At 45.6% G+C, this 27053-nt stretch overlaps 2 protein-coding genes across 4 annotated transcripts; one reads left to right on the plus strand and one right to left on the minus strand.

Annotated features, from left to right (window-relative positions):
• The first annotated feature begins 387 nt into the window (after positions 1–387).
• eif3i (eukaryotic translation initiation factor 3, subunit I) lies at positions 388–7276 on the plus strand. Its single transcript, XM_038966823.1, has 10 exons — positions 388–520; positions 1094–1186; positions 1297–1384; positions 2064–2129; positions 2298–2447; positions 2682–2809; positions 4514–4624; positions 5972–6061; positions 6145–6311; positions 6753–7276. Exons 1-10 carry the CDS (start codon positions 518–520, stop codon positions 6832–6834), a joined length of 978 nt encoding a protein of 325 aa, XP_038822751.1. The 5' UTR covers positions 388–517; the 3' UTR covers positions 6835–7276.
• Positions 5787–24441, minus strand: LOC120022818 (probable histone deacetylase 1-B). Of its 3 annotated transcripts, none has more exons than XM_038966820.1 (14): positions 24313–24441; positions 23222–23334; positions 21875–21992; positions 21255–21329; positions 21008–21146; positions 19132–19273; positions 17701–17793; positions 17449–17557; positions 16281–16421; positions 13894–14002; positions 13680–13810; positions 11663–11818; positions 11533–11581; positions 5787–6329 (listed from the first exon to the last, which is right to left on the minus strand). In XM_038966820.1, exons 1-14 carry the CDS (start codon positions 24365–24367, stop codon positions 6278–6280), a joined length of 1482 nt encoding a protein of 493 aa, XP_038822748.1. In that variant the 5' UTR covers positions 24368–24441; the 3' UTR covers positions 5787–6277. The 3 variants fall into 3 exon arrangements, with proteins under 3 accessions (XP_038822748.1, XP_038822749.1, XP_038822750.1); XM_038966821.1 differs by lacking the exon at positions 5787–6329 and adding an exon at positions 11147–11354 and having other exon boundaries at positions 24313–24367; XM_038966822.1 differs by lacking the exons at positions 5787–6329; positions 11533–11581 and having other exon boundaries at positions 11712–13591; positions 24313–24367.
• Between the last annotated feature and the right edge of the window lie 2612 nt (positions 24442–27053).

The following is a 27053-nucleotide window of genomic DNA, read 5'->3' on the forward strand; positions in this document are numbered from 1 at the left end:
AACCTTTAACTAGGCAAGTCAGTTAAGAACAAATTCTTATTTACAATGACGGCTTAACCCGGACGAAGCTGGGACCATTGTGCACAGTCCTATGGGACTCCCAATCACAGCCAGTTGTGATACAGCCTGGAATCGAACCAGGGTCTGTAGTGACACTGAGATGCAGTGCCTAAGACCACTGAGCCAATACCTTTTTAATTTTGCAACAATGTACAATTCACTGCAGTCTACCGATTTAGAACTTTTTCAATGACTTGTGAGTATTTCCAATGCTTTACTTTACATCCTTTAATAGTTTATCCCAGTGAATATCTAAAATGGACACCGGGGGGCAATCTTAGCCTGCGCAAAACGCGCCTTTTAGAACGTTCAGGGTTCACTGCTTGACACGGAAGTACTATCGCTCCTTTTCCGCCTTCGCCCCGTCGCCGTACAACACGAGTCCTCATCCTTTCTCGTTTTTGTGGCGGCACATAACGATTACAACGGATAAAGCGACCAGTGTAAAGCTTCGGCGATGGTGAGTATATCATATTAGAACTGCTTAAATTTGATTAGCCATATGTGCTGAACTTAAGGGAAATTGTTTAGAATGTCCGCGGTTTATGCTAACCAGATAGCCACCATCAAGCTAGCTCGCTAGCATAAAGAGGATGATGCGTTGTCATTATAGCGAGCTATTTAGCATGAAAAGGATGATGTATTGTCAGTATATCTAGCTGATGTTCGTATAATAATACAAGCTGGCAAGTACATCGAACATGTGGCGCCTTTTGGTTGATAATTTTAATGATGCTGGTCATCCCCCAACATTGTCGATGTTATGCACAATGCTAATAAGTTAAATGTATTTGGTTGTCCCATATGTTTGATTGCCCCATCCATACAGTCAATGAGCCACCCGTTAGCACATAGCTAGGTAGCAAGTGACTCCCATTCTCAATAGTTTAGAAGATTTAGATACTAGCTAGCTAGCCAGCTATAAACATCTATCTTCGTCGTCTCGTCTCTTAAATATTGGTTTAGTTACCAAGCTGGCTATATTAAACTGTCAGTGCAGTTAACTAACATGCCTGATTATTGTTCCCTGCAGAAACCCATCTTGCTACAGGGCCATGAGAGGTCTATCACACAGATCAAATACAACCGAGAGGGAGACTTGATATTCTCTGTGGCCAAAGACACGGTAAATAAGAAATTATACACAACACAGAAGAATGCCATGTATGTAGAAAATATATCACTCATCCACCAGTAAGTTGAACAATTCACATTGTGTGCGTGCTTTCTTCACAGGTAGCGAACGTGTGGTACTCTGTGAACGGGGAGAGGCTTGGAACGTACAATGGACACACTGGAGCTTTGTGGTGTGTGGACTGTGACTGTATCCTTTACTCAAGACCTCTAACAGCCATGCACACCATGGTGCAGTTTACCATTATTATGGCCAAGTGTTCTGGGCTATCATGTCAAATGACCCAAGATTTTAAACTTTATTTGAAGCCATTTCCAAAAATGAGAATTTCACCCCAAAAAATTCAAACATTTGTCTGAGGATGGTACTGGACCATCAAAGAAAAGGGACCGTTTGATGAAAAAGCTTTAAATAAAGGTCCAGGTGATGTTACGTTTCTAGAAGGGTCATTGAGTGTTGGGGTTTTGTTTAGGGTGTATATGACGTTTCTAGACGGGTCATTGAGTGTTGGGGTTTTGTTTAGGGTGTATATGATGTTTCTAGATGGGTTGTTTCTTGTTATTTAACCTTTATTAAACTAGGCAAGTCAGTTAAAAATAAATTCATATTTACAATGTCGGCCAAACCGGGACGACGCTGGGCCAATTGTGCGCCGCCCTATGAGACTTCCAATCAAGGCCAGTTGTGATACAGCCTGGAATTGAACTGGGGTCTGTAGTGACACCTCTAGCATTGAGATGCAGTGCCTTAGACCGCTGCGCGAGCCCCATTGAGTGTTGGGATTTTGTTTAGGTTCCTTGTTATGGGCAACATGAATATACAAGGGGTAGGCAATAGGATTGTTGGTTGTCCTTAACAAAGCTCTCAGGGGACACCAAGAACGTGCTGACAGGATCGGCAGACAACAGCTGTAGACTATGGGACTGTGAGACTGGTACGTAGGTGTGTGTGTGTGTGAGAGAAAACAAAATAACTACTTTTAGTGCTTGGATGGGATACCTGTATGTGTGTTAGCGCATGGATGTATGAGACTGAGGTTTGTTGAACAACTTCCTGGTTTGTGATGCAACTGTGTGTGTGATATGACCCCTCTCTCTCCCAGGTAAACAGCTAGCCATGTTGAACACCAGCTCGGCTGTGAGGACCTGTGGCTTTGACTTCAGTGGCAACATCATCATGTTCTCTACAGACAAGCAGATGGGCTACCAGTGTTTCCTCAACTACTTCGACCTCCGGGACCCCCAGCAGATCGGTAAGTAGTGTACACTTCAGATTAGTATTAAATCAGGATAGAAACTTCTGTTTGTAGGTAAAGGTGAACGCAACATTGTGATAACTTTCCCTTGCCTTAGGCTTTCTGGGGCGTCCTTTAGATCAGCATGTATATATCTGGTTTCACAGCCATCAGTTGTCTGAGGATGTTTCTCCCTATCTTTCCCACTGTCTCCCTACCTCTCTCTGTCCCTGTCTCTCGCTCTCTCTGTAGAGGACAACCAGCCGTACCTGACGGTGCCCTGCGCTGAGTCTAAGATCACCAGTGCTGTGTGGGGGCCTCTGGGAGAGTTTGTTATCGCTGGTCATGAGAACGGGGAGATCAACCAGTTCAGCGCCAAGGTGCACACACTGACACACTCACGCATTAACACACAACACTGACGCGTGCATGCATGAGAGCACCAGCTGTTCTGGATGATTGTGAGATAACGCTCTCGGTAGCCGATGTGAGCAAGACCTTTAAACAGGTCAACATTCACAAAGCCGCAGGGCCAGACGGATTACCAGGACGTGTACTCAGAGCATGCACGGACCAACTGGCAAGTGTCTTCACTGACATTTTCAACTTCTCCCTGGCCGAGTCTGTAATACCTACATGTTTCAAGCAGACAACCGTAGTCGAAGGTAATCTGCCTAAATGACTCACTCAGCCATGAAGTGCTTTGAAAGGCTAGTCATGGCTCACATCAACAGCATCCTCCCGGATACCCTAGACCCACTTCAATTCGCATACAAATCCAGAGATGTCGCAATCACACTCCATACTGCTCTTTCCTACCTGGTCAAAAGGAACACCTATGTGAGAATGCTATTCATTGACTACAGCTCAGTGTTCAACACCATAGTGCCCTCAAAGCTCATCACTAAGCTGAGGACCCTGGGACTGAACACTCACTCTGCAACTGGTTCCTGGACTTCCTGACGGGCCGCCCCCAGGTGGTAAGAGTAGGCAACAACACGTCTACCACGCTGAACCTCAACTCTGGGGCCCCTCAGGGGTGTGTACTTATTCCCCTCCTGTACTCCCTGGACACCCACGACTGCGTGGCCAAACACGACTCCAACACCGTTAAGTTTGCTGACGACACAACGGTGGTAGGCCTGATCACCGACAACGATGAGACAGCCTATAGGGAGGTCAGAGACCTGGCAGTGTGGTGCCAAGACTAAAACCTCTCCCTCAATGTGAGCAAGACAAAGGAGCTGATCATGAAAAGGGGGCCTGTTCGACCTGCCATTAACATCGACAGGTCTTTAGTGGAGTGGGTCGAGAGTTAAGTAGTTTCAAGTTCTTTGTTATCCACATCACCAACAAACTATCATGGTCCAAACACACCAAGACAGTTGTAAAGAGGGCACGACAACGCCTATTCCCCCTCAGGAGACTGAAAAGATTTGGAATGGGTCCCCAGATCCTCAAAGTTCTACAGCTGCACCATCAAGAGCATCCTGACCGGTTGCATCACCCCCTGATATGGTAACTGCTCGGCATCTGACCGTAAGGCACTACAGAGGGTGGTGTGTGGGGCCAAGCTTCCTGCCATCCAGGACTTATATACTAGGCGGTGTAAGAGGAAAGCCCCAGAAATTGTCAGAGACTCCAGTCACCGAAGTCAGACTGTTTTCTCTGCTACCGCACGGCATGCGGTACCCAAGCGCCAAGTCTGGGACCAAAAGGCTCCTTAACAGCTTCTACCCCCAAGCCGTAAGACTACTGAACAATTAATCAAATGGCCACCGGATTATTTACGTTGGACCCCCCCCCCCTTCATTTTGTTTTGACTCGGTACCGGTACCCCCTGTATAGAGCCTTGTTATTGTTATTTTATTGTGCTACTTTGTGTATTTGGTTAATATTTTCTTAACTCTAATTGAACTGCACTGTTAAGGGCTTGTAAGTAAGCATTTCACGGTAAAGTCTACACGTTATATTCGGCGCATGTGACAAATAAAGTTTGACACATTTATTGAAGACAGAGAAGTTATAATCTAGTTCATGTAGGACATCATTATACTGACAGTATTGTCTCTGACGTGTTGCAGTCTGGAGAGGTGCTGAAGAAGGTGAAGGAACACAACAAACAGATCAACGACATCCAGACCTCTGTTGATCTGACCATGGTCATCACAGCCTCTAAAGACTGCTCCTCTAAGGTATCCAGGGATGACCGCCCAGTGGAGAGGTGGGGGTTGGAGAGGTGGGGGGTTGGAGAGGTGGAGGGTTGGAGAGGTGGAGGGTTGGAGAGGTGGAGGGTTGGAGAGGTGGAGCGTTGGAGAGGTGGGGGGTTGGAGAGGTGGGGGGTTGGAGAGGTGGGGGGTTGGAGAGGTGGGGGGTTGGAGCGGTGGAGGGTTGGAGAGGTGGAGGGTTGGAGAGGTGGAGGGTTGGAGAGGTGGAGGGTTGGAGAGGTGGAGGGTTGGAGAGGTGGGGGGTTGGAGAGGTGGAGGGTTGGAGAGGTGGAGGGTTGGAGCGGTGGAGAGGTGGAGGGTTGGAGAGGTGGGGGGTTGGAGAGGTGGGGGGTTGGAGAGGTGGAGCGGGTTGAAGAGGTGGAGCGGGTTGAAGAGGTGGGGCGGGTTGAAGAGGTGGGGCGGGTTGAAGAGGTGGGGCGGGTTGAAGAGGTGGGGCGGGTTGAAGAGGTGGGGCGGGTTGAAGAGGTGGGGCGGGTTGAAGAGGTGGGGCGGGTTGAAGAGGTGGGGCGGGTTGAAGAGGTGGGGCGGGTTGAAGAGGTGGGGCGGGTTGAAGAGGTGGGGCGGGTTGAAGAGGTGGGGCGGGTTGAAGAGGTGGGGCGGGTTGAAGAGGTGGGGCGGGTTGAAGAGGTGGGGCGGGTTGAAGAGGTGGGGCGGGTTGAAGAGGTGGGGCGGGTTGAAGAGGTGGGGCGGGTTGAAGAGGTGGGGCGGGTTGAAGAGGTGGGGCGGGTTGAAGAGGTGGGGGTTTAAAGACAAGAGGAAGAGTGATGGACTGGGGCTCTGTTAAAGGAATTTTGATTCCTGTTTATCAACCAATTCAATTAAAACACTCTGCCCATAAAGAAGAATATGTAAGATAATTATCAGCATTAAATGGACAGAAACCAGTCTTTCAATCAATCAATAGCATTTATTCTCGAGAGTACTGATCATAATACATTTTACATCAGGTTATATAATAAAGATGATGTCATAGGTTTTAATGTCCAACCTCCTCTCAGATACAATGGCAATACAGTTCGAGTTCTCATTACTGTCTGCCACCTGTTCAACTATCTACAACCAACTCAAGGTCTTTCCCCTCCCTGGGTAGAGACATCATTCTAGCCTGTCTGAAGATAAACCCATTCTTTCTAACAAGGAACACATAGAATTATAACTCATAAATGTTGAATGTTAAGTCAAATATATACATATTTTAGTCATTAAACACAAAAATCCCGTAACAGGCTTCTTAACTAGTTGAGTTCAACAGCTGACTGCCTATAAGTACTGTCTGTCTGACCTGTCTGTCTGACCTGTCTGTCTACCCCACAGCTATTTGACTCTACAACTCTAGATCACATCAAGTCCTTCAAGACAGAGAGACCCGTCAACTCTGCTGCCATCTCCCCCATCATGGACCACGTAAGACACACCAGACAACCACTTATGCCAGAGAACATTTCTGCAGCACCAGAGCTGACCTTTAATCCCTGTGTGTGTTGTAGGTGGTGATGGGAGGAGGTCAAGAGGCCATGGAGGTCACCACCACCTCCACCAGGATCGGCAAGTTCGAGGCCAGGTTCTTCCACGCAGCTTATGAAGAGGAGTTTGGCAGGGTCAAGGGTCACTTCGGACCCATCAACTGCGTGGCGTTCCACCCGGACGGCAAGAGGTAAGGTCCCAAAAGGCACTAAAGAACAGAACTTGATTATCCATCTAAGTGTAGCAGATGGGATGTGTAACACAGTCCTCAACCTAAGAGTCCCCACTCGCGCTGCTGAATAGCTAGCTTTTTGGTAAGCCGCTTCGTGGGGACGGTTGTGTTTCCAGGGCAGAGGTTCTGGGTTGGAGCTTTATGGGCTGGGAAGTGGTACTTGCTAAGCAAGCATTGTGATGGAAATTAGTTGCCATATAATACTTAATGATAGACATCTTTATTTACTTGGTTATCGTTACCTATATGGTGATCATTCTCAGCTCTCGTTGTAATGCAAGTAACAATTTTGGGGTCCATTTTGGAACTCAGTCATGTAATGTCACACTAAAACCAGCTGTCCCAACTCTGACCAGTGTCTCTGGAAAACAAACCTCTCTTTTTGCCTCTTGTCTTTAGCTATGCCAGTGGAGGAGAGGACGGCTATACGAGGATCCATCACTTTGACCCCCAGTACTTTGACTTCGAGCTGGAGGCGTAAACAGAAGACCCGCAGCGATACTCTCTTCTTTAACTGATAACACCAGACGGCGCATCTCAATATTCTGTAGTAGCCTCCTCTCCTGATCTGAGAACGCAGGATAGGGGACAGCAGTCATCCAGGAATTGTTTGTTACTTGTTCAGTGGTTTTAAATCTGTGATGGAGAAGCCACTGAAGACGATTGAGATGCACCCCCTAGTGATGATGATGATGGTGGTGGGGGAGGGAGGAAGAGGAGACTTTAGGCCTCTGAGAATTATTTTGGCTGGTCATCATAATCCTGATATCACTAATAAATGGCCTGGACTGTTTGGATTGACATGGCCGACAGTATACAAAGCAAAAAACAAATGTACCCTTGGTTTTGCCCTCACCACTATTCCAGTGTATTTAAACTGATTAAACAAATAAATGGATTTTGAGCTAAATTAGTTTATTGCAGGGCTTGTCTGTGTGGTAATGTTTTCATTTGTTTTGTGTAATCTGATTACTATCCAAACCTGAAAATGGGGATAAACCAGGTTTCCATCCAAGTGAAGTATATGTTGGATCTGTTTGAAGAATTGTGAGAAATACCTTCATGGGCGAATATTGATTAAGTTGACATGTGGTCCTCAATATGTAGCCTATGAACTTGACAGGGCAGCGATGAGATTGATGCGCCTTTCCCATAAATATCGAGGGTCTTGTTCTGATGACATCGATGCTTGCTGTTTGACATAATCTAGCTCTTGTCCATAATTGGAAGTTTACATACTTAGGTTGGAGTCATTAAAACTCATTACCCACTCCACACATTTCTTGTGAACAAACTAGTTTTGGAAGTCTACTTTGCATGGCACAAGTAATTTCCCACATACAGATTAATTCACTATCACAATGGGTCAGTTAACTATGCCTTTAAACAGCTTGGAAAATTCCAGAAAATGTCATGGCTTTAGAAGCTTCTGATAGGTTTTTGATTGAAATCAGCCAAGAGGCATTGAGTTTGAAATGTCAATTAGCCTAAGAAAAAAAATTGTAGACCTCCACAGGTCTGGTTCATCCTTGGGAGCAATTTCCAAACGCCTGAAGGTACCACGTTAATCTGTACAAACACCATGGAACCACGCAGCCGTCATACCGCTCAGGAAGGAGACACTTTGTCTCCTAGAGATGAACGTGCTTTGGTGCAAATCACTCCCAGAACAGCAAAGGACCTTGTGAAGATGCTGGAGGAAACAGGTACAAAAACAGTATCTATATTCACAGTAAAACGAGTCCTATATTGACATAACCTGAAAGGCCACTCAGCAGGTAAGAAGCCACTGCTCCAAAACCGTCATAAAATAGCCAGACTACGGTTGGCAACTGCACATGGGGACAAAGATCGTACTTTTTTAATTTTCCAGGACATCCGTCAGGAAGTTAAAGCTTGGTCGCAAATGGACAATGACCCCAAGCATACTTACAAAGTTGTGCCAAAATGGAAGCTTGTGGAAGGCTACCCAAAAGATTTGACCCAAGTTCAACAATTTAAAGGCAATGTTAACAAATACTATTTGAGTATATGTAAACTTCTGACCCCCTTGGAATGTGATGAAAGAAATAAAAGCTGAAAGAAATAATTCTCTATTATTCTTACATTTCACATTCTTAAAATAAAGTGGTGATCCTAACTTACCTAAAACTGAATTTTTACTAGGATTAAATGTCAGAAATTGTGAAACTTCTGACTTCAACAGTAGGTAGCCTGTTTAGAGGGCAGATTCACGACAAAACCATCCGTAGTTAGATGGAAACCCATTTATTTGTATTCAGTACATGGGGAATTTTAACCGCTGAAGTTGTGCACTGACCTCACGTAGACTTATGGGGAAAGTGCACATATTGTTTCTAAGCAGGTTTAAAAAATATTTGCAAGAGAATCTGGTCACCAATTGGATGGAAACCAAGCTCGTGTGAAATTGACAGTAAATAAAGACATGCGCTGTAGTAAACTAACAAGTGAGAAGTCATTTCCCCCACTAGACTTGGATAACCATAATCTGAAAGAAGCCTGGACATCAAATCTCTACTGAGTGCCTTTAGAAGTTCTTTATAAAATAAAAAAAAAAGGACAGATTTCAAATGTATTAAGAAAAACAACCAAGCACGAAATCAATTATTTTTTCCATTATAAAACAAGTTACACATATTTGTAAACACCATATTCTCACCTATTACAGTAAAAAATACCAAGGGCTTAAAACATGAGCCGGTTCCCAACGGTGTAGGGTGAAGTTGCCCCTTACACACTGATCACTTGGGTCAGTTTAGTATTTTCTTTACTAAATGTCTACAGCTGATCTTGGAGCTGTACTCAGGGGGGGGAAACCTCACCCTTGAACGTTCAACATACCCGATGACCTAAAAAAAACATTTCCTTTTAGAAATATAAAACGAGGTAAAAGGAGTGTGGAGCGTACAGTCATCTGAGAGAAACCAACCCAGGGAACAGAGTAAAGCAGAATGTATAGTATATAAAACATGAACATCTCTTCATGACAGACTGACCAGGTGAAAACAGCTGAAAGAAATCCCTTAGTTGGGCTCCCGAATGGCACTAGGCACTGCATTTCAGTGAAAGAGGCGTCACTACAGTCCCCGGTTCGATTCCAGGCTGTATCAGATTCAGCTGCGATTGGGCGGCACACAATTGGCCCAGCGTCGTCAGGGTTTCGCCGTCATTGTAAATAAGAATTTGTTCTTAACTGACTTGCCTGGTTTAAATAAAGGTAGATGTCACTTGTTAAATCCACATAGATGAAGGTGAGGAGACAGGTTAAAGAAGGATTTTTAAACTGAGACAAATCTTTTGTCTTGCCCATTCACCCTCAATGTTGCACACACACACACACACACACACAATCCAAGTGCCTTTGAACAGGGTACGGTAGTAGGTGACAGGTGCACCGGTTTGAGTCAAGAACTGCAGCGCTGCTTTTCACACTCAACAGTTTCCTGTGTGTATCAAGAAACATCCACCAAGCAAAGCCAGCCAACTTGACAACTGTGGGAAGCATTGGAGTCAACATGGGCCAGCATCCCTGTGGAACACTTTCGAACACCTTGTAGAGTCCATGCCCTGATTGAGGCTGTTCTGAGGGAGAAAGGACCATGGGTGAAACTCAATATTAGGAAAGTGTTCTTAAAAAGCTGTACTATGCAGAATTCACTCTGCCATTTCCTGGTTGCTAAAATTCTAATAGTTTGTCTAATTTCAGTTTGACAAAACATGTATATTGTACCATCTTTTCCATAATAAATAAACAATTGTATTGTCAGCAGTTTGAAGCTGATTTATAAAAACAAAGGAGCTTCAAAACAAAAACTTAAAAAGGAAGCATAGAAATAAGACAGAACAGATCTACTCCCTTTCAATAAAGAATGACAGATCTATAAACACACACATTTCAATTGGGTCAAGGTCACCCAACAAGTTACATATAGCAGCTTTAAAAATGTTTTGTACACTCAGTGTATGTTGATCCGTGATTCAAAATAACTTCCAGTAGAATAGGGCTGGTGACTTGTGAATGACTATTGTTCAAAAGGGGAATGTCGGCAGTGGAAAGTGGATTCCTTTTCAACTCTTGTTGAGTTCTTGGATCAGTCCAGATGGATAGGTGAAAGTGGTATGACAGGTGTCTTTGTCAGGGGGATTGGCTTTCACTTATGTTACCTCAGGTCAGTGAAGATGGAGGAACTAAGGCCGCGATTCAATCCAAGGTGCGTTAAAAAGCAGCGCATCAGACAATGAAGTTTCTGTAAAGACATTTTCTTCCCCCCTAGAGTGGCGGAGATCACATTCACGGTATCAGCTCCAGCGTAAATTGCTTTTAAAAAGACTTAAGAGAACAGTGCACTATAAACGTGCCTTGGATTGAATCCTGACAGATTCTCAGGTGATGTTGAGGGGGATACTTAGTCAGTTGTACAACTGAATGTATTCAACTGAAATGTGTCTTCCACATTTAACCCAAACCCCTCTGAATCAGAGAGGTGAGGGGGGGCTGCCTTAAATCGACGTTTTCGATGCCCGGGAAACAGCGGGTTAACTGCCTTGCTCAGGGGCATAATGACAGATTTTTACCTTGTCAGCTCGGGGATTCGATCCAGCAACCTTTCGTACAACTATGTATCCCCCTTTTCCCCTCAACACCACCTGAGAATCTGAAGCGGGCTCCACAACAGGAACATGTCCCTACTGCTTCAGGATCTCAGGTGGTGGTGAGGTGCCATAACAGGAACACGTGGTTCAGAAGGGAAAAAAATAATGTGGTAGAGATGTGAGTAAAAAATATTTTTAAAACATCTTGCATTTCAACACTGACAAAGCCCAAAAGATTTTACCGCGTGTGAGGAAATACTAAAACAGCATTAAGAGAATAATTTACAGTCCATTTTGGTTGATGTGTGTGTGCGCACACACACACACACACAACTGGAAACCCATGCATATCTGATGCTTCAACACGTCTTAGTTTCTTCTTTTGGCCTGGTGGTGAAATGAAGAAACATTAGTTGAATGGGCTAAGACTGGATCCATTAGACTGGGCTAAGACTGGATCCATTAGACTGGGCTAAGACTGGATCCATTAGACTGGGCTAAGACTGGATCCATTAGACTGGATATTCCTAGATGTTATATTATATTTCATGTGGTCACTACTCACCCTGTTGTGTCCATCTTCTCTTCGGCCTCTTTATCCTCCTCTTTCACTTCTGGGAAAAACAAAAAGAATGTTGACCGGGTGTTACGCCCAGTGTCCCGGGCCAGTCACGGAGGTGTGAGGTTTACTTTACCTTTCTTCTCCTCCGTCTCCTCTTTCTCCTCCTCAGTCTTGACTCGTTTGGTCTTCTTATGGTTGGCAGCGTTCCTCCTTCCCCCTCCTCCCTGTCCCTCATCCTCAGAGTCAGAGAACTCTTCTTCACAGGCTATCCTCTTATCATGGGCCCTGACTGAAACACAAAACCATCCTCTTATCATGGGCCCTGACTGAAACACAAAACCATCCTCTTATCATGGGCCCTGACTGAAACACAAAACCATCCTCTTATCATGGGCCCTGACAGAAACACAAAACCATCCTCTTATCATGGGCCCTGACTGAAACACAAAACCATCCTCTTATCATGGGCCCTGACTGAAACACAAAACCATCCTCTTATCATGGGCCCTGACTGAAACAATATCATCCTCTTATCATGGGCCCTGACTGAAACACAAAACCATCCTCTTATCATGGGCCCTGACAGAAACACAAAACCATCCTCTTATCATGGGCCCTGACAGAAACACAAAACCATCCTCTTATCATGGGCCCTGACTGAAACACAAAACCATCCTCTTATCATGGGCCCTGACAAACACTACCATCCTCTTATCATGGGCCCTGACTGAAACACAAAACCATCCTCTTATCATGGGCCCTGACTGAAACACAATACCATCCTCTTATCATGGGCCCTGGCTGAAACAAAACCATCCTCTTATCATGGGCCCTGACAAACACAAAACCATCCTCTTATCATGGGCCCTGACAAACACAATACCATCCTCTTATCATGGGCCCTGACTGAAACACAATACCATCCTCTTATCATGGGCCCTGACTGAAACACAAAACCATCCTCTTATCATGGGCCCTGACTGAAACACAAAACCATCCTCTTATCATGGGCCCTGACTGAAACACAAAACCATCCTCTTATCATGGGCCCTGACTGAAACACAAAACCATCCTCTTATCATGGGCCCTGACAGAAACACAAAACCATCCTCTTATCATGGGCCCTGACTGAAACACAATACCATCCTCTTATCATGGGCCCTGACTGAAACACAAAACCATCCTCTTATCATGGGCCCTGACTGAAACAATATCATCCTCTTATCATGGGCCCTGACTGAAACACAAAACCATCCTCTTATCATGGGCCCTGAAACACAAAATCATCCTCTTATCATGGGCCCTGACAGAAACACAAAACCATCCTCTTATCATGGGCCCTGACTGAAACACAAAACCATCCTCTTATCATGGGCCCTGACAAACACTACCATCCTCTTATCATGGGCCCTGACTGAAACACAAAACCATCCTCTTATCATGGGCCCTGACTGAAACACAATACCATCCTCTTATCATGGGCCCTGGCTGAAACAAAACCATCCTCTTATCATGGGCCCTGACAAACACAAAACCATCCTCTTATCATGGGCCCTGACAAACACAATACCATCCTCTTATCATGGGCCCTGACTGAAACACAATACCATCCTCTTATCATGGGCCCTGACTGAAACACAAAACCATCCTCTTATCATGGGCCCTGACTGAAACACAAAACCATCCTCTTATCATGGGCCCTGACTGAAACACAAAACCATCCTCTTATCATGGGCCCTGACTGAAACAATACCATCCTCTTATCATGGGCCCTGACTGAAACAATACCATCCTCTTATCATGGGCCCTGACTGAAACAATATCATCCTCTTATCATGGGCCCTGACTGAAACACAAAACCATCCTCTTATCATGGGCCCTGAAACACAAAATCATCCTCTTATCATGGGCCCTGACTGAAACACAAAATCATCCTCTTATCATGGGCCCTGACTGAAACACAAAACCATCCTCTTATCATGGGCCCTGACTGAAACACAAAACCATCCTCTTATCATGGGCCCTGACAAACACAAAACCATCCTCTTATCATGGGCCCTGACTGAAACACAAAACCATCCTCTTATCATGGGCCCTGACAAACACAAAACCATCCTCTTATCATGGGCCCTGACTGAAACAATAGTTACTGGAGATGCGTTTGTCAGGGTCCTCGTCCTCCTCATCTCCAGAGTCCGGGTGTGGAGCGTCTTCTGGGATGGCCTGTATCTGGACCCCCGGGGCGTGGGGCAGCATGCGCAGGTTCTCAAACAACCTCTGTCTGGGGAGGGAGAGAGACGTTAGTGTGTGTACCACAGTATGTCTGTCTGTCTGTCTGTATATATGTCTATTTTTGTAACTTACTTGATCTTCTCCAGGTAATCATTGGTGTTCTGGTTGGTCATGTTAGACGGGCTGATGTGGAGCTTGAAGTCAGGGCCAAAGTACTCAAAGTAGTCGTTGTACGGCAGCTCTAACAGGACAAGAGAGATCACCAGGTTGTTGTAAAACTACCTACCAGGTTAAATCAAAGTAATACACGAACAGAGATCTTTAATACGGCGAGAAGTCAAGAGGTGTAAATTCAGACTAAAAAAAGTCTGACATACTGTTTCAAGTAAAACAAAATATATCTTTCTGTAGGACTTTGTCAATTCACAACATGTAACAATTACTTCTCAGGTCAGAGGACATAGATTGTTATTTACTGCGTGTCTACGCCCCGTTAGGTACGGCGCCGTGCGTGTCTACGCCCCGTTAGGTGCGGCGCCGTGCGTGTCTACGCCCCGTTAGGTGCGGCGCCGTGCGTGTCTACGCCCCGTTAGGTGCGGCGCCGTGCGTGTCTACGCCCCGTTAGGTGCGGCGCCGTGCGTGTCTACGCCCCGTTAGGTGCGGCGCCGTGCGTGTCTACGCCCCGTTAGGTGCGGCGCCGTGCGTGTCTACGCCCCGTTAGGTGCGGCGCCGTGCGTGTCTACGCCCCGTTAGGTGCGGCGCCGTGCGTGTCTACGCCCCGTTAGGTGCGGCGCCGTGCGTGTCTACGCCCCGTTAGGTGCGGCGCCGTGCGTGTCTACGCCCCGTTAGGTGCGGCGCCGTGCGTGTCTACGCCCCGTTAGGTGCGGCGCCGTGCGTGTCTACGCCCCGTTAGGTGCGGCGCCGTGCGTGTCTACGCCCCGTTAGGTGCGGCGCCGTGCGTGTCTACGCCCCGTTAGGTGCGGCGCCGTGCGTGTCTACGTCCCGTTAGGTGCGGCGCCGTGCGTGTCTACGTCCCGTTAGGTGCGGCGCCGTGCGTGTCTACGTCCCGTTAGGTGCGGCGCCGTGCGTGTCTACGTCCCGTTAGGTGCGGCGCCGTGCGTGTCTACGTCCCGTTAGGTGCGGCGCCGTGCGTGTCTACGTCCCGTTAGGTGCGGCGCCGTGCGTGTCTACGTCCCGTTAGGTGCGGCGCCGTGCGTGTCTACGTCCCGTTAGGTGCGGCGCCGTGCGTGTCTACGTCCCGTTAGGTGCGGCGCCGTGTGTCTACGTACCGTTAGGTACGGCGCCGTGTGTCTACGTACCGTTAGGTACGGCGCCGTGTGTCTACGTACCGTTAGGTACGGCGCCGTGTGTCTACGTACCGTTAGGTACGGCGCCGTGTGTCTACGTACCGTTAGGTACGGCGCCGTGTGTCTACGTACCGTTAGGTACGGCGCCGTGTGTCTACGTACCGTTAGGTACGGCGCCGTGTGTCTACGTACCGTTAGGTACGGCGCCGTGTGTCTACGTACCGTTAGGTACGGCGCCGTGTGTCTACGTACCGTTAGGTACGGCGCCGTGTGTCTACGTACCGTTAGGTACGGCGCCGTGTGTCTACGTACCGTTAGGTACGGCGCCGTGTGTCTACGTACCGTTAGGTACGGCGCCGTGTGTCTACGTACCGTTAGGTACGGCGCCGTGTGTCTACGTACCGTTAGGTACGGCGCCGTGTGTCTACGTACCGTTAGGTACGGCGCCGTGTGTGTACGTACCGTTAGGTACGGCGCCGTGTGTGTACGTACCGTTAGGTACGGCGCCGTGTGTGTACGTACCGTTAGGTACGGCGCCGTGTGTCTACGTACCGTTAGGTACGGCGCCGTGTGTCTACGTACCGTTAGGTACGGCGCCGTGTGTCTACGTACCGTTAGGTACGGCGCCGTGTGTGTACGTACCGTTAGGTAAGGCGCCGTGTGTCTACGTACCGTTAGGTACGGCGCCGTGTGTCTACGTACCGTTAGGTACGGCGCCGTGTGTCTACGTACCGTTAGGTACGGCGCCGTGTGTCTACGTACCGTTAGGTACGGCGCCGTGTGTCTACGTACCGTTAGGTACGGCGCCGTGTGTCTACGTACCGTTAGGTACGGCGCCGTGTGTCTACGTACCGTTAGGTATGGCGCCGTGTGTCTACGTACCGTTAGGTATGGCGCTGTGTGTCTACGTACCGTTAGGTATGGCGCCGTGTGTCTACGTACCGTTAGGTATGGCGCTGTGTGTCTACGTACCGTTAGGTATGGCGCTGTGTGTCTACGTACCGTTAGGTATGGCGCTGTGTGTCTACGTACCGTTAGGTATGGTGCTGTGTGTGTACGTACCGTTAGGTACGGTGCTGTGTGTCTACGTACCGTTAGGTATGGTGCTGTGTGTCTACGTACCGTTAGGTATGGTGCTGTGTGTCTACGTACCGTTAGGTATGGTGCTGTGTGTCTACGTACCGTTAGGTATGGTGCTGTGTGTCTACGTACCGTTAGGTATGGTGCTGTCCAGAGCCACGGCGGTCTCGTAGGTCCAGCAGCGGGCCACGTTACGGATGGTATAACCTCCACCTCCCAACATCAACAGAGGCAGGTTGAAACTCTTCATGTACTCAACACACTTAGCATGACCTGAAACACAGCGTCTTAAGAAATTATTCATACCCCTCGACTTATTCCACATTGTTGTGTTTCTCACCCACCCCACCCCCAGACACACACAACCCCATGACAAAGTGAAAACATGTTTGCAAATATAATGTAAATGAAATCTCATTTACTTAAGTATTCACACCCCTGAGTCAATACATGTTATAATCACCGTGGGAAGTGATTACAGCTGTCAGTCATTCTGGGTAAGTCTCTAAGAGCTTTCCACACCTGGATTGTACAAATTTTGTATATATATATATTTTTTTTTTAAGTCTTCAAGCTCTGTCAAGTTGATTATTGATAATTACTAGACAACCATTTAAGCCTTGCCATAGATGTTCAAGCCGATTTCAGTCAAAACTGTAACTAAGCCACTCAGGAACATTCAATGTCGTCTTGGTAAGCAACTCCTGTGTATATTTGGCCTCGTGTTTTAGGTTATTGTCCTGCTGAAAGGTACAGCGCATTCAGGAATGTATTCATACCTACACATTTCCCACATTGTTACATTACAGCCTTATTCTAAAATGTATTAAATTGTTTTTTTGTCAATCTACACACAATTCCCCATAATGACCTTGAGGCAAACTCCAAGTGGGCTGTCATGTGCCTTTTACCTGAGCTAAATTAAAAAAGTCTCATTGAAAAGGGTCTGACTACTTCATGTAAATAAGGTATCTGTTTCTTATTTTTAATAAATTTGCTACATTTTTCTAAAAACCTGTTTTCATTTGGTCATTATGGGGTATCGTGTGTAGATTGACGGGGGGGGGGGGGAAATGGAATCCATTTTAGAATAAGGCTGTAACGTAACAAAATGTGGTTAAAGGGAAGGGGTCTGAATACTTTCCCAATGCACTGTACAATGTCTCCCAGCAGACAACCAGGGTTTTCTCTCTTAAAACGTTGCCTGTGCTTAGCTCTATCTTTTGGGCTGACCAACAAAACAGTCATCTAAAATCCCAGGACTGTCAGAGCCCTGAAAGACAGCCCTCCTTCGCGTTACCTTTGATGGTGAGGTTAAAGCAGCCCAGTCTGTCTCCTGAGAGAGAGTCCGCTCCACACTGTAACACTACAGCACTGGGTTGGAACATCTCCATCACTTTAGCCATCACCTAGCAACACACACACAAATAAAAAGAGAAATGTATAATAAAAAAAGAGGGAAGAAACGCACAAAAAAGGTAGAATCCATTTGACCCCCTCTAAGGAACCAAAACACTGAATGACTTGCAGTGAAAAGCAGCAGGAGACTTACAGGTTTGAAGATGGCTTCATAAGACTCGTCGTCGATGCCGTCTCTGAGAGGGTAGTTTACAGCATAGTACTTCCCCTTCCCTGCTCCAATGTCCTAAACACACACACACACACACACACACACACACGTCATTGTACATACTGGAATACAAAATTACTCAAATGTAGGTTGACAATCCAACACACACACACACACTGAACAAGAGTGTAGTCACACACCGGAACACACACTGAAAGGGGAGCGTAGTCACACACACTGAAAGGGGAGTGTAGTCACACACACACACTGAAATGTACTTTGCTTATTTCTGATTCCCCCTATTTTTTTTCTTCCCTTCTTCCACTCAGACTCACCCTCAGGTCTCCGGTACCAGGGAAGTATTCTCCCAACACTCAGGCTCACCCTCAGGTCTCCGGTACCAGGGAAGTATTCTCCCAACACTCAGACTCACCCTCAGGTCTCCTGTACCAGGGAAGTATTCTCCCAACACTCAGGCTCACCCTCAGGTCTCCTGTACCAGGGAAGTATTCTCCCAACACTCAGGCTCACCCTCAGGTCTCCTGTACCAGGGAAGTATTCTCCCAACACTCAGGCTCACCCTCAGGTCTCCGGTACCAGGGAAGTATTCTCCCAACACTCAGACTCACCCTCAGGTCTCCTGTACCAGGGAAGTATTCTCCCAACACTCAGGCTCACCCTCAGGTCTCCGGTACCAGGGAAGTATTCTCCCAACACTCAGGCTCACCCTCAGGTCTCCGGTACCAGGGAAGTATTCTCCCAACACTCAGACTCACCCTCAGGTCTCCTGTACCAGGGAAGTATTCTCCCAACACTCAGGCTCACCCTCAGGTCTCCTGTACCAGGGAAGTATTCTCCCAACACTCAGGCTCACCCTCAGGTCTCCTGTACCAGGGAAGTATTCTCCCAACACTCAGGCTCACCCTCAGGTCTCCTGTACCAGGGAAGTATTCTCCCAACACTCAGGCTCACCCTCAGGTCTCCTGTACCAGGGAAGTATTCTCCCAACACTCAGGCTCACCCTCAGGTCTCCTGTACCAGGGAAGTATTCTCCCAACACTCAGGCTCACCCTCAGGTCTCCTGTACCAGGGAAGTATTCTCCCAACACTCAGGCTCACCCTCAGGTCTCCTGTACCAGGGAAGTATTCTCCCAACACTCAGGCTCACCCTCAGGTCTCCTGTACCAGGGAAGTATTCTCCCAACACTCAGACTCAACCTCAGGTCTCCTGTACCAGGGAAGTATTCTCCCAACACTCAGGCTCACCCTCAGGTCTCCTGTACCAGGGAAGTATTCTCCCAACACTCAGACTCACCCTCAGGTCTCCTGTACCAGGGAAGTATTCTCCCAACACTCAGGCTCACCCTCAGGTCTCCTGTACCAGGGAAGTATTCTCCCAACACTCAGGCTCACCCTCAGGTCTCCTGTACCAGGGAAGTATTCTCCATACTTGTGGAAGGAGACAGTCATGACCCGGTCTGTGGTGAAGAAAGCCTCTTCCACTCCGTCTCCATGGTGAATGTCGATGTCTATGTACAACACCCTCTGGTGGTACCTGATAGGACAGACGAGACAACTCATTACATACAATATCTACATTAGATTCATATTACCTGATAGGACAAGAGAATGAAATGAATACACTCATATCTAGGTTTCCCATCAGAGCCTGGGGACTATTCATTTCAACAAGAAACACACACCATTACTAGCCAAGGACACGTCACCATTCTGTCTTTTAGAGGCTGACCGATTAATTAGGGCCGATTTCAAGTTTTCATAACAATCGGTAATCTGCCTTTTTGGAAGCCGATTATATTGAACTCCGAGGAGACTGCGTGGCAGGCTGACCACCTGTTACGCGAGTGCAACAAGGGGCCAAGGTAAGTTGCTAGCTAGCATTAAATGTATCTCATAAAAAACAATCTTAACATAATCACTAGTTAACTACACATGGTTGATGATATTACTAGGTTAACTAGCTTGTCCTGCGTTGCATATAATCAATGCGGTGCCTGTTAATTTATCGTCGAATTACAGCCTACTTCAACTTCGCCAAACAGGTGATGATTTCACAAAAGCACATTCACGAAAAAAAGCACAATCATTGCACAAATGTACCTAACCATAAACATCAATGCCTTTCTTAAAATCAATACACAGAAGTATATATTTTTAAACCTGCATATTTAGTTAAAAGAAATGCATGTTAGCAGGCAATATTAACTAGGGAAATTGTGTCACATCTCTTGCATTCAGTGCAAGCAGAGTCAGGGTATATGCAGCAGTTTTGGCCACCTGGCTCGTTGTGAACTGTGTGAAGACTATTTCTTCCTAACAAAAACCGTAATTCATTTGCCAGAATTTTACATAATTATGACATAACATTGAAGGTTGTGCAATGTAACAGCAATATTTAGACTTAGGATTGCCACCCGTTCGATAAAATATGGAGCGGTTCCGTATTTCACTCAAAGAATAAACATTTAGTTTACGAATTGATAGTTTCCGGATTTAACCATATTAATGACCTAAGGCTCATATTTCTGTGTGTTTATTATAATTAAGTTTATGATTTGATAGAGCAGTCTGAGCGGTGATAGGCAGCAGCAGACTCGTACCCATTCATTCAAACAGCACTTTACTGCATTTGCCAGCAGCTCTTTGCAATGCTTGAAGCACAGCGCTGTTTATGACTTCAAGCCTATCAACTCCCGAGATTAGGCTGGCAATACTATAGTGCCTATAAGAACATCGAATTGTCAAAGGTATATGAAGTACAAAATGGTAGAGAGAAATAGTTGACGCATCATAATTCCTATAATAACTACAACCTAAAACGTATTAACTGGGAATATTGAAGACTCATGTTAAAAGGAACCACCAGCTTTCATATGTTCTCATGTTCTGAGCAAGGAACTTAAACATTAGCTTTTTTTACATGGCACATATTGCACTTTTACTTTCTTCTCCAACACTGTTTTTGCATTATTTAAACCAAATTGAACATGTTCCATTATTTATTTGAGAATAAATAGATTTGATGTATTATATTAAGTTAAAATAAGTGTTCATTGTTCATTCAGTATTGTTGTAATTGTCATTACTACAAATATATATATATAAAAGTTGGTCCATTTATCGGTATCGGCTTTTTTTGGTCCTCCAATAAATCGGTATCGGAGTTGTAAAATCTTAAATCGGTCGACCTCTACTGTCTTTCCTCAGAAGTGAAAGAGGAGAAAGACACAGACAAGAAGACGGGAGTGACCACACACAGGGCTCTTACTTGAGCAGCTCCAGGATGGCGAGGACTATGTCGTTGACGTAGCAGAACCCAGAGGCCTCAGACTTCTTGGCGTGATGGAGTCCTCCGGCCCAGTTGACGGCAATATCCGTCTGCTGTTTGTTCAGCTTCACTGCCCCCGCTACACACAGAGGGAGGAGGGAAGAGCGAGAGAGTCAATATAGGAAGTGAGAGAGGTAGATAGGCAAGCGAAGTCAGTAACGCAGACGGAGAAAGAGACTAGACTTACCGACAGAGCCTCCCGTTGAAAGCTGACAGAACTCAAACATGCCGTCAAACACTGGGCAGTCCTCTCCCACATTAACTGTTAGAGAGCAGCAAGGATAAAAGTCATTCATTTGAGATGTTTGATTGGCCCAATGCTCTTAACTGCTAGGCTACCTGCCTCACTCTATACAGTATAGTACAGTAGAGTAGAGCACAGTATAGCACATTATAGACATCTATGGTTTGGTCAAATAGATGTCAATGTTTGGGCTGGTTAGAGCCCCTTCTGCTGGCTATGCATCTCAATTCTCTACACTTTTTCCTGAAGTGTGTACTTGTCCACTACACACATGGTGGTCCTCTGTAGCTCAGTTGGTAGAGCATGGCGCATGCAACTTTAAAATGGAAACAGCCTCAATGGCGCTGCCTGCAGGTTTGTTCCGATGCATAAAGCTGTAACCTACATAACAGATGCGAGTGTGGAGTATAGACTAGACTCAGCTCAACATTAGCCCATATGAAAACATGACGAAATAAGGTATTACAAGGTATGCTAATCTATGGTTTCGGGCGTGAAATATCCCTTTTAAAAATGCACCCCACCTGAGCAATGCCAGGGGAAAACCACTGTCTGCTACTCACATCTCTGCATCTGCTTGCTGTGTTCTGACATGTTGTCTGGCCGGATGGAACGCAGGAACTTGATGTAGTCGTCACTGTGGTACTTGGTCATCTCCTCTCCGTTGGCCTTGTGGGGTCTCTAGAGGTCAGAAGTGTGTTGCAAAGGATGCAATATGTAGAAAAAACATTCCATTACCTCGTTGCTAAAACATTTGCCCGATTTCAGTTTAGATCAATATATTTTTCAATAACCAAACATATGGGCGGTCAGAAACCTTGTAGTCCACAACTATCCATTTAGACTTTTTATAAAGTCTAGAGGCCAGCTCAACTATACAGGATGTTACTTCAGACATGTGTTGAAAAGTCATGTTCCGTGTTGAAGAAAGAGTCCAGTCCTATCAGCGTCAGTTCTATATAATGTCTAAGTGATAAAACACCCACATTCTGTACATCACCTTGGAAACAATGGAAGACGCAGCGTTACAAAGAGGAGCCGGGTCCCTTTGTGGAGTTAATTTACCCAGGTAATGTAATGTTACAGAATGGAGGTGTTTCTCCCGCTGATACAACAGTTGACAAATAAATCAATATGAAAGCACACATTTACCGATAGATCCATTTGAGGGGGGGGGGGGGGGGGGGGGGGGGGTTGACATCCATTTTTAAAAAGTTAATTCATATTTGGGTTGTTAGAGACGCGACCCAGTCGTTTGTTCGATATTTACAGACGTGACGCAATCGTTGGTTCTTTAGGTGCAGCTGCCATGCTCAGTGGCAACGTTGTTATTATCCCTTGCTTGCGGCTAGCCAGCCAACTAGCTACGGCTACACAGGCAACCTCTGCTACCAGAAGAACAGGCCAAAAAATACATGTCTCTGCAAAAACAAATAAATGCTAGCTACGTTTCCCCCCCCCCCCCCCTGCGTTTACTATGCATCTAATTTCAGTTCGTGTGGTTGTCGGTTTAGCTTTCTGTACCTTTGTAGCAAGTACTGTCTGCATTTGTATGCGCATACTGCATCATGATTGCATGATGTCCCGATAGCTTTTCCAACTGTCACGTTATCTGGCTGTAAATGGCCAATTTAGAATGCCATTTTCAAATCTAATTTTATTTGTCACATACACATGGTTAGCAGATGTTATTAATGCGAGTGTAGCGAAATGCTTGTGCTTCTAGTTCCGACAATGCAGTAATAACCAACGAGTAATCTAACCTAACAACTTCACAACATTTTAGCCAATCTGAAACGATTATTCAACAGTGCTGTTGAATACATGTATTTATACCATAAATATCAAACTAATCTAGCGAAGAAAAAAATAATATCTATATATAAGCCCACTGTGGCTGTTGTACTCACGTATATCTCCATCTTCCTGTACAGTCCATAGTTGAGCAGCAGGTTGTGGGTCATACGGATCCTGTGGGGTTTCATGGGATGACCCTGACCATAGTAATAATTACCCACGTCACCTGGGGAAAAGTAAGAAACAAGAGTTTTAGACAAACTAGTGAAACAACAAACCATATGTCCTTCCCTTAACCCAGATGTAGGGTAACTCTGGGCTTTACATTTTAGCAGACCCTCTTATCCAGAACGATTTACAGGAGCAATTAGGATTACGTGCCTTGCTCAAGGAAACATCCGCATATTTGTCATCTAGTTGGTTCTGGGATTCGAACCAGCGACCATCCGGTTACTGGCCCAATGCTCTTAACTGCTAGGCTTCCTGCCGCTTTGAGCGCGGGGTAGCACTATCAGGCATACAGCCTGGTAACTGCACAGCACGAAACAACTTATCTATAATAGTTTTAATGACGAATCAAATGATCAAACCTTTGCAAAGAGGTCTAAATCTTCATAGTATAGACACAGCGCATTACTTACTCAACACCCCCTCCCGCAAAAAACACTACTAACGTTACCCACAAAGTTGACTATCAGACACCGCTAGCTACGTTTAACTGACAACCCCACTTTACTAGTCAAATGTAGCTAAATATCAAGAGGTTGTTCGTGATTCAAGGATACTTATTAATAACACTAACAATCTAACGTTAGCTAGTTTTGCATGCTAGTCAGTTGGTTATAAGCCTACTAACGTTAGTTAACTTAGCTAGCGAGCTAACGTTAACTAGCCAAGTTGCCACAAATGAGTATACTAAACTTCCTAGTTAGCTAGATATTGGCAATTCATCTGATTGCAACATCACAAAATAATTAAAACGACTCTCAAGTTGCTTTGGCTAGCTAACTAAAGTCTTCTTCCTAACCAGGTAACTAGTAAGCTAGCTAATGATAGTAAGCTAACCACTCGGTAGCTAGCTAGCTGCTAACTCGCCTACGGCACTTATCTCAAGAGGGGACATAGGCCTTTCGACCACCGAATCCACGCCGATACAACAAATAATACTCCGGAAACCAATGAGCTACATAACATCAAATCTTACCATCATAATAATAGCAAACTTTCTTCTTTGTTCCTCCTGCAGACGACAGCGCCATTTTACTCAACAATTAGCACCGCACAGTTCTTTGTGCCCACGCCGGGTAATTTTTCACTATCGTCTCGTCCAATCACCGAAGTCTGCTCTGCTCGAAGGCGTTGTTGCGACGGATGCACTCTCTCTGTTTGCATGGTGCACCCAAAGATGTTCTACTCGTCTATCTGTGGTGCACCGGTCTGTGGTGTCAGTTATGTGCTGCTAACAATCCCCCCCACCCCTCAAGTGTACATTGAATAAATAAACCCTCATATACATTCCTCATATTGCTGTGTGATGAACGCCAACGTTCATTGCAACACTAATGATCTCGCACATAATCGGCACATTCCTGTATATTGATCTTGCACAATAATAATTTTTCTCATTGAGCTGGATACTGAAGTACACAGGCAAAAATATGATGAAAAGGAGGATGATGATAGCCTACTATAGTAACGAGCTTTCATACATAATTTTTAATAGTTCAGCTTTTAGCCACCAGATGGTTCCATTGTACTACAACAAGTAATCTGCTCCGTGTTACATGTGTGTTACTTATCAAAATCTGCTCACAGAGTTTTTGGCTATAGGCCTACCATCTCTGGCACTATACCAGCATACCTGTTGTCTGCCCTGCCCTTCTTAAAGGGGAAGTTCAGTATGAGTGCTGAAATCATTATTACTGTAACATCCAGGAACGGTTCCAAGCATAAGGTGGTCGCCTACCTGGTTAAATAAAGGTTCAATTTTAAAAAAAATATTACCCTGACACTGAGTTTAATCCACTGATCATTATCTGAACACTTGACTGGCATAAACATATAGAATCTGTTATATATTTAGCTATGTGCAAAATGTTCCACTTGTAAAAAAGAAACGTGTACAATTTCTCGTTGTTTACCAACCATTACAGTATTTAGAATTTTGTACATTTTAAAAATATTTTAAAAAATATTTTTAATAATTAAGACCTTTCAAATCTCTCATTTAACTGTAATTGAATTACTTGAATCTTATAGTATCAAATCCACCTCAAGCATTAATTTGTTTCAAGTGCGGGATGACAAACACAAGTCTAGTTATCCTTTGTTAGAATAACCCTTATACAAGTATGTGGATACCTGCTCGTCGAACATCTCATTCCAAAATCATGGCCATTAATTAATATTGCTGCTATAACAGCCTCCACTCTTCTGTGAAGCCATTCCACTAGATGTTGGAACATTGCTGCGGGGGACTTGCTTCCATTCAGTCATAAGAGCATTACTGAGGCCGGGCACTGACGTTGGGCGATTAGGCCTGGCTCATGGTTACCGTTCCAGTTCATTCCAAAGGAGTTCGATGGGGTTGAGGTCAGGAAAAGGCCTTTCCCAAACTGAGTTGGAAGCACAGAATAGTCAAGAATGTCATTGTATGCTGTAGCGTTAAGATTGTCCTTCATTGGAACTAAGAGGCTTGAACCATGAAAAACAGCCCCAGACCATTAGTCCTCCTCCATCAAACTTCACAGTTGGCACTATGCATTGGGGCAGGTAGCGTTCTCCTGGCATTCGCCAAACCCAGGTTCGTCCGTCGGACTACCAGATGGTGAAGCGTGATTCATCACACCAGAGAACGTGTTTCCACTGCTCCAGAGTCCAACTGCGGCGAGCTTTACACCGCTCCAGCACACGGTTGGCATTGTGCATGGTGATCTTAGGCTTGTGTGCAGCTGCTCGGCCATGGAAACCCACTTCATGAAGCTCCCAACAAACAGTTCTTGTGCTGACGTTGCTTCTAGAGGCAGTTTGGAACTCGGTAGTGAGTGTTGCAACAGAGGACAGACAATTTTTTACGCGCGACGCGATTCAGCACTAGGCGGTCCCGTTCTGTAAGCTTGTGTGGTCTACCACTTTGCGGCCGAGCCGTTATTGCTCCTAGAGGTTTCCACTTCACAATAACAGCACTTACAGTTGACCGGGGCAGCTCTAGCAGGGCAGAAATGTGAAGAACTGTTGTTGGAAAGTGGCATCCTATGACGGTGCCACGTTGTAATAAACTGAGCTCTTCAGTGAGGCCATTTGACTTCCAATGTTTGTCTATGGAGATTGCATGGCTGTGTGCTCAATTTTGTACACTGGTCAGCAAAGGGAGTGGCTGAAATAGCCAAATCCACTAATTTGAAGGGTTGTCCACATACATTTTTATATATAGTGTACCTAACGACCTCATTCACAGTAGTAAGCTACCTAAACAGTAGTAAGCTACCTAACAACCTCATTCACAGTAGTAAGCAACCTAACGACCTCATTCACGTATTCACATATTGTCCGTTCAATGATTAGATTAACATGCGTTGTGACTTCAACAAATGCCTCTGCAATCTGTGACAAATGCCTGAAGCATACCAATGTGGAGCTACATCCGTGTTTGAATAATTAATCGTTGTTTGAAGGCTGTGAGGACTAACATGAACTCTGCTCTGAACTCATCATGTCACCATGTGAACTAGGTCAGTGGGGCAGTATCCCAAATGGCACCCTATTCCCCATAGGACTCTGTCCAAAGTAGTGCCCTACATAGGGAATAGGGTGTCATTTGGGACATCCCCTGACTCTACAACCAACCCTGATCAGGATCAACGATTTATAGCTCAATTTGAATTGAATTAACTTCATTGAGGTAAAATAAACAATGTTGAGAAGTTATTTCTTAAATGGGCTTAA

Source organism: Salvelinus namaycush, chromosome 27, assembly GCF_016432855.1.
Source record: "Salvelinus namaycush isolate Seneca chromosome 27, SaNama_1.0, whole genome shotgun sequence".
NCBI classification, from domain to species: domain Eukaryota; kingdom Metazoa; phylum Chordata; class Actinopteri; order Salmoniformes; family Salmonidae; genus Salvelinus; species Salvelinus namaycush.

What these genes read in the sequence shown, in the direction of transcription:
- eif3i (XM_038966823.1), top strand. An exon ending in TCTCTGTGGCCAAAGACACG is followed by an intron (nt 1,187 to 1,296) that starts GTAAATAAGAAA and finishes CTTTCTTCACAG; the next exon opens with GTAGCGAACGTGTGGTACTC. An exon ending in GTGGTGTGTGGACTGTGACT is followed by an intron (nt 1,385 to 2,063) that starts GTATCCTTTACT and finishes CAAAGCTCTCAG; the next exon opens with GGGACACCAAGAACGTGCTG.
- LOC120022818 (XM_038966820.1), bottom strand. Translation starts at nt 24,367, where the DNA reads ATGGCGCTGTCGTCTGCAGGAGGAACAAAGAAGAAAGTTTGCTATTAT. An exon ending in ATGAAGCCATCTTCAAACCT is followed by an intron (nt 17,558 to 17,700) that starts GTAAGTCTCCTG and finishes GTGTGTTGCTAG; the next exon opens with GTGATGGCTAAAGTGATGGA. An exon ending in GGAGACGGAGGAGAAGAAAG is followed by an intron (nt 11,582 to 11,662) that starts GTAAAGTAAACC and finishes TGTTTTTCCCAG; the next exon opens with AAGTGAAAGAGGAGGATAAA.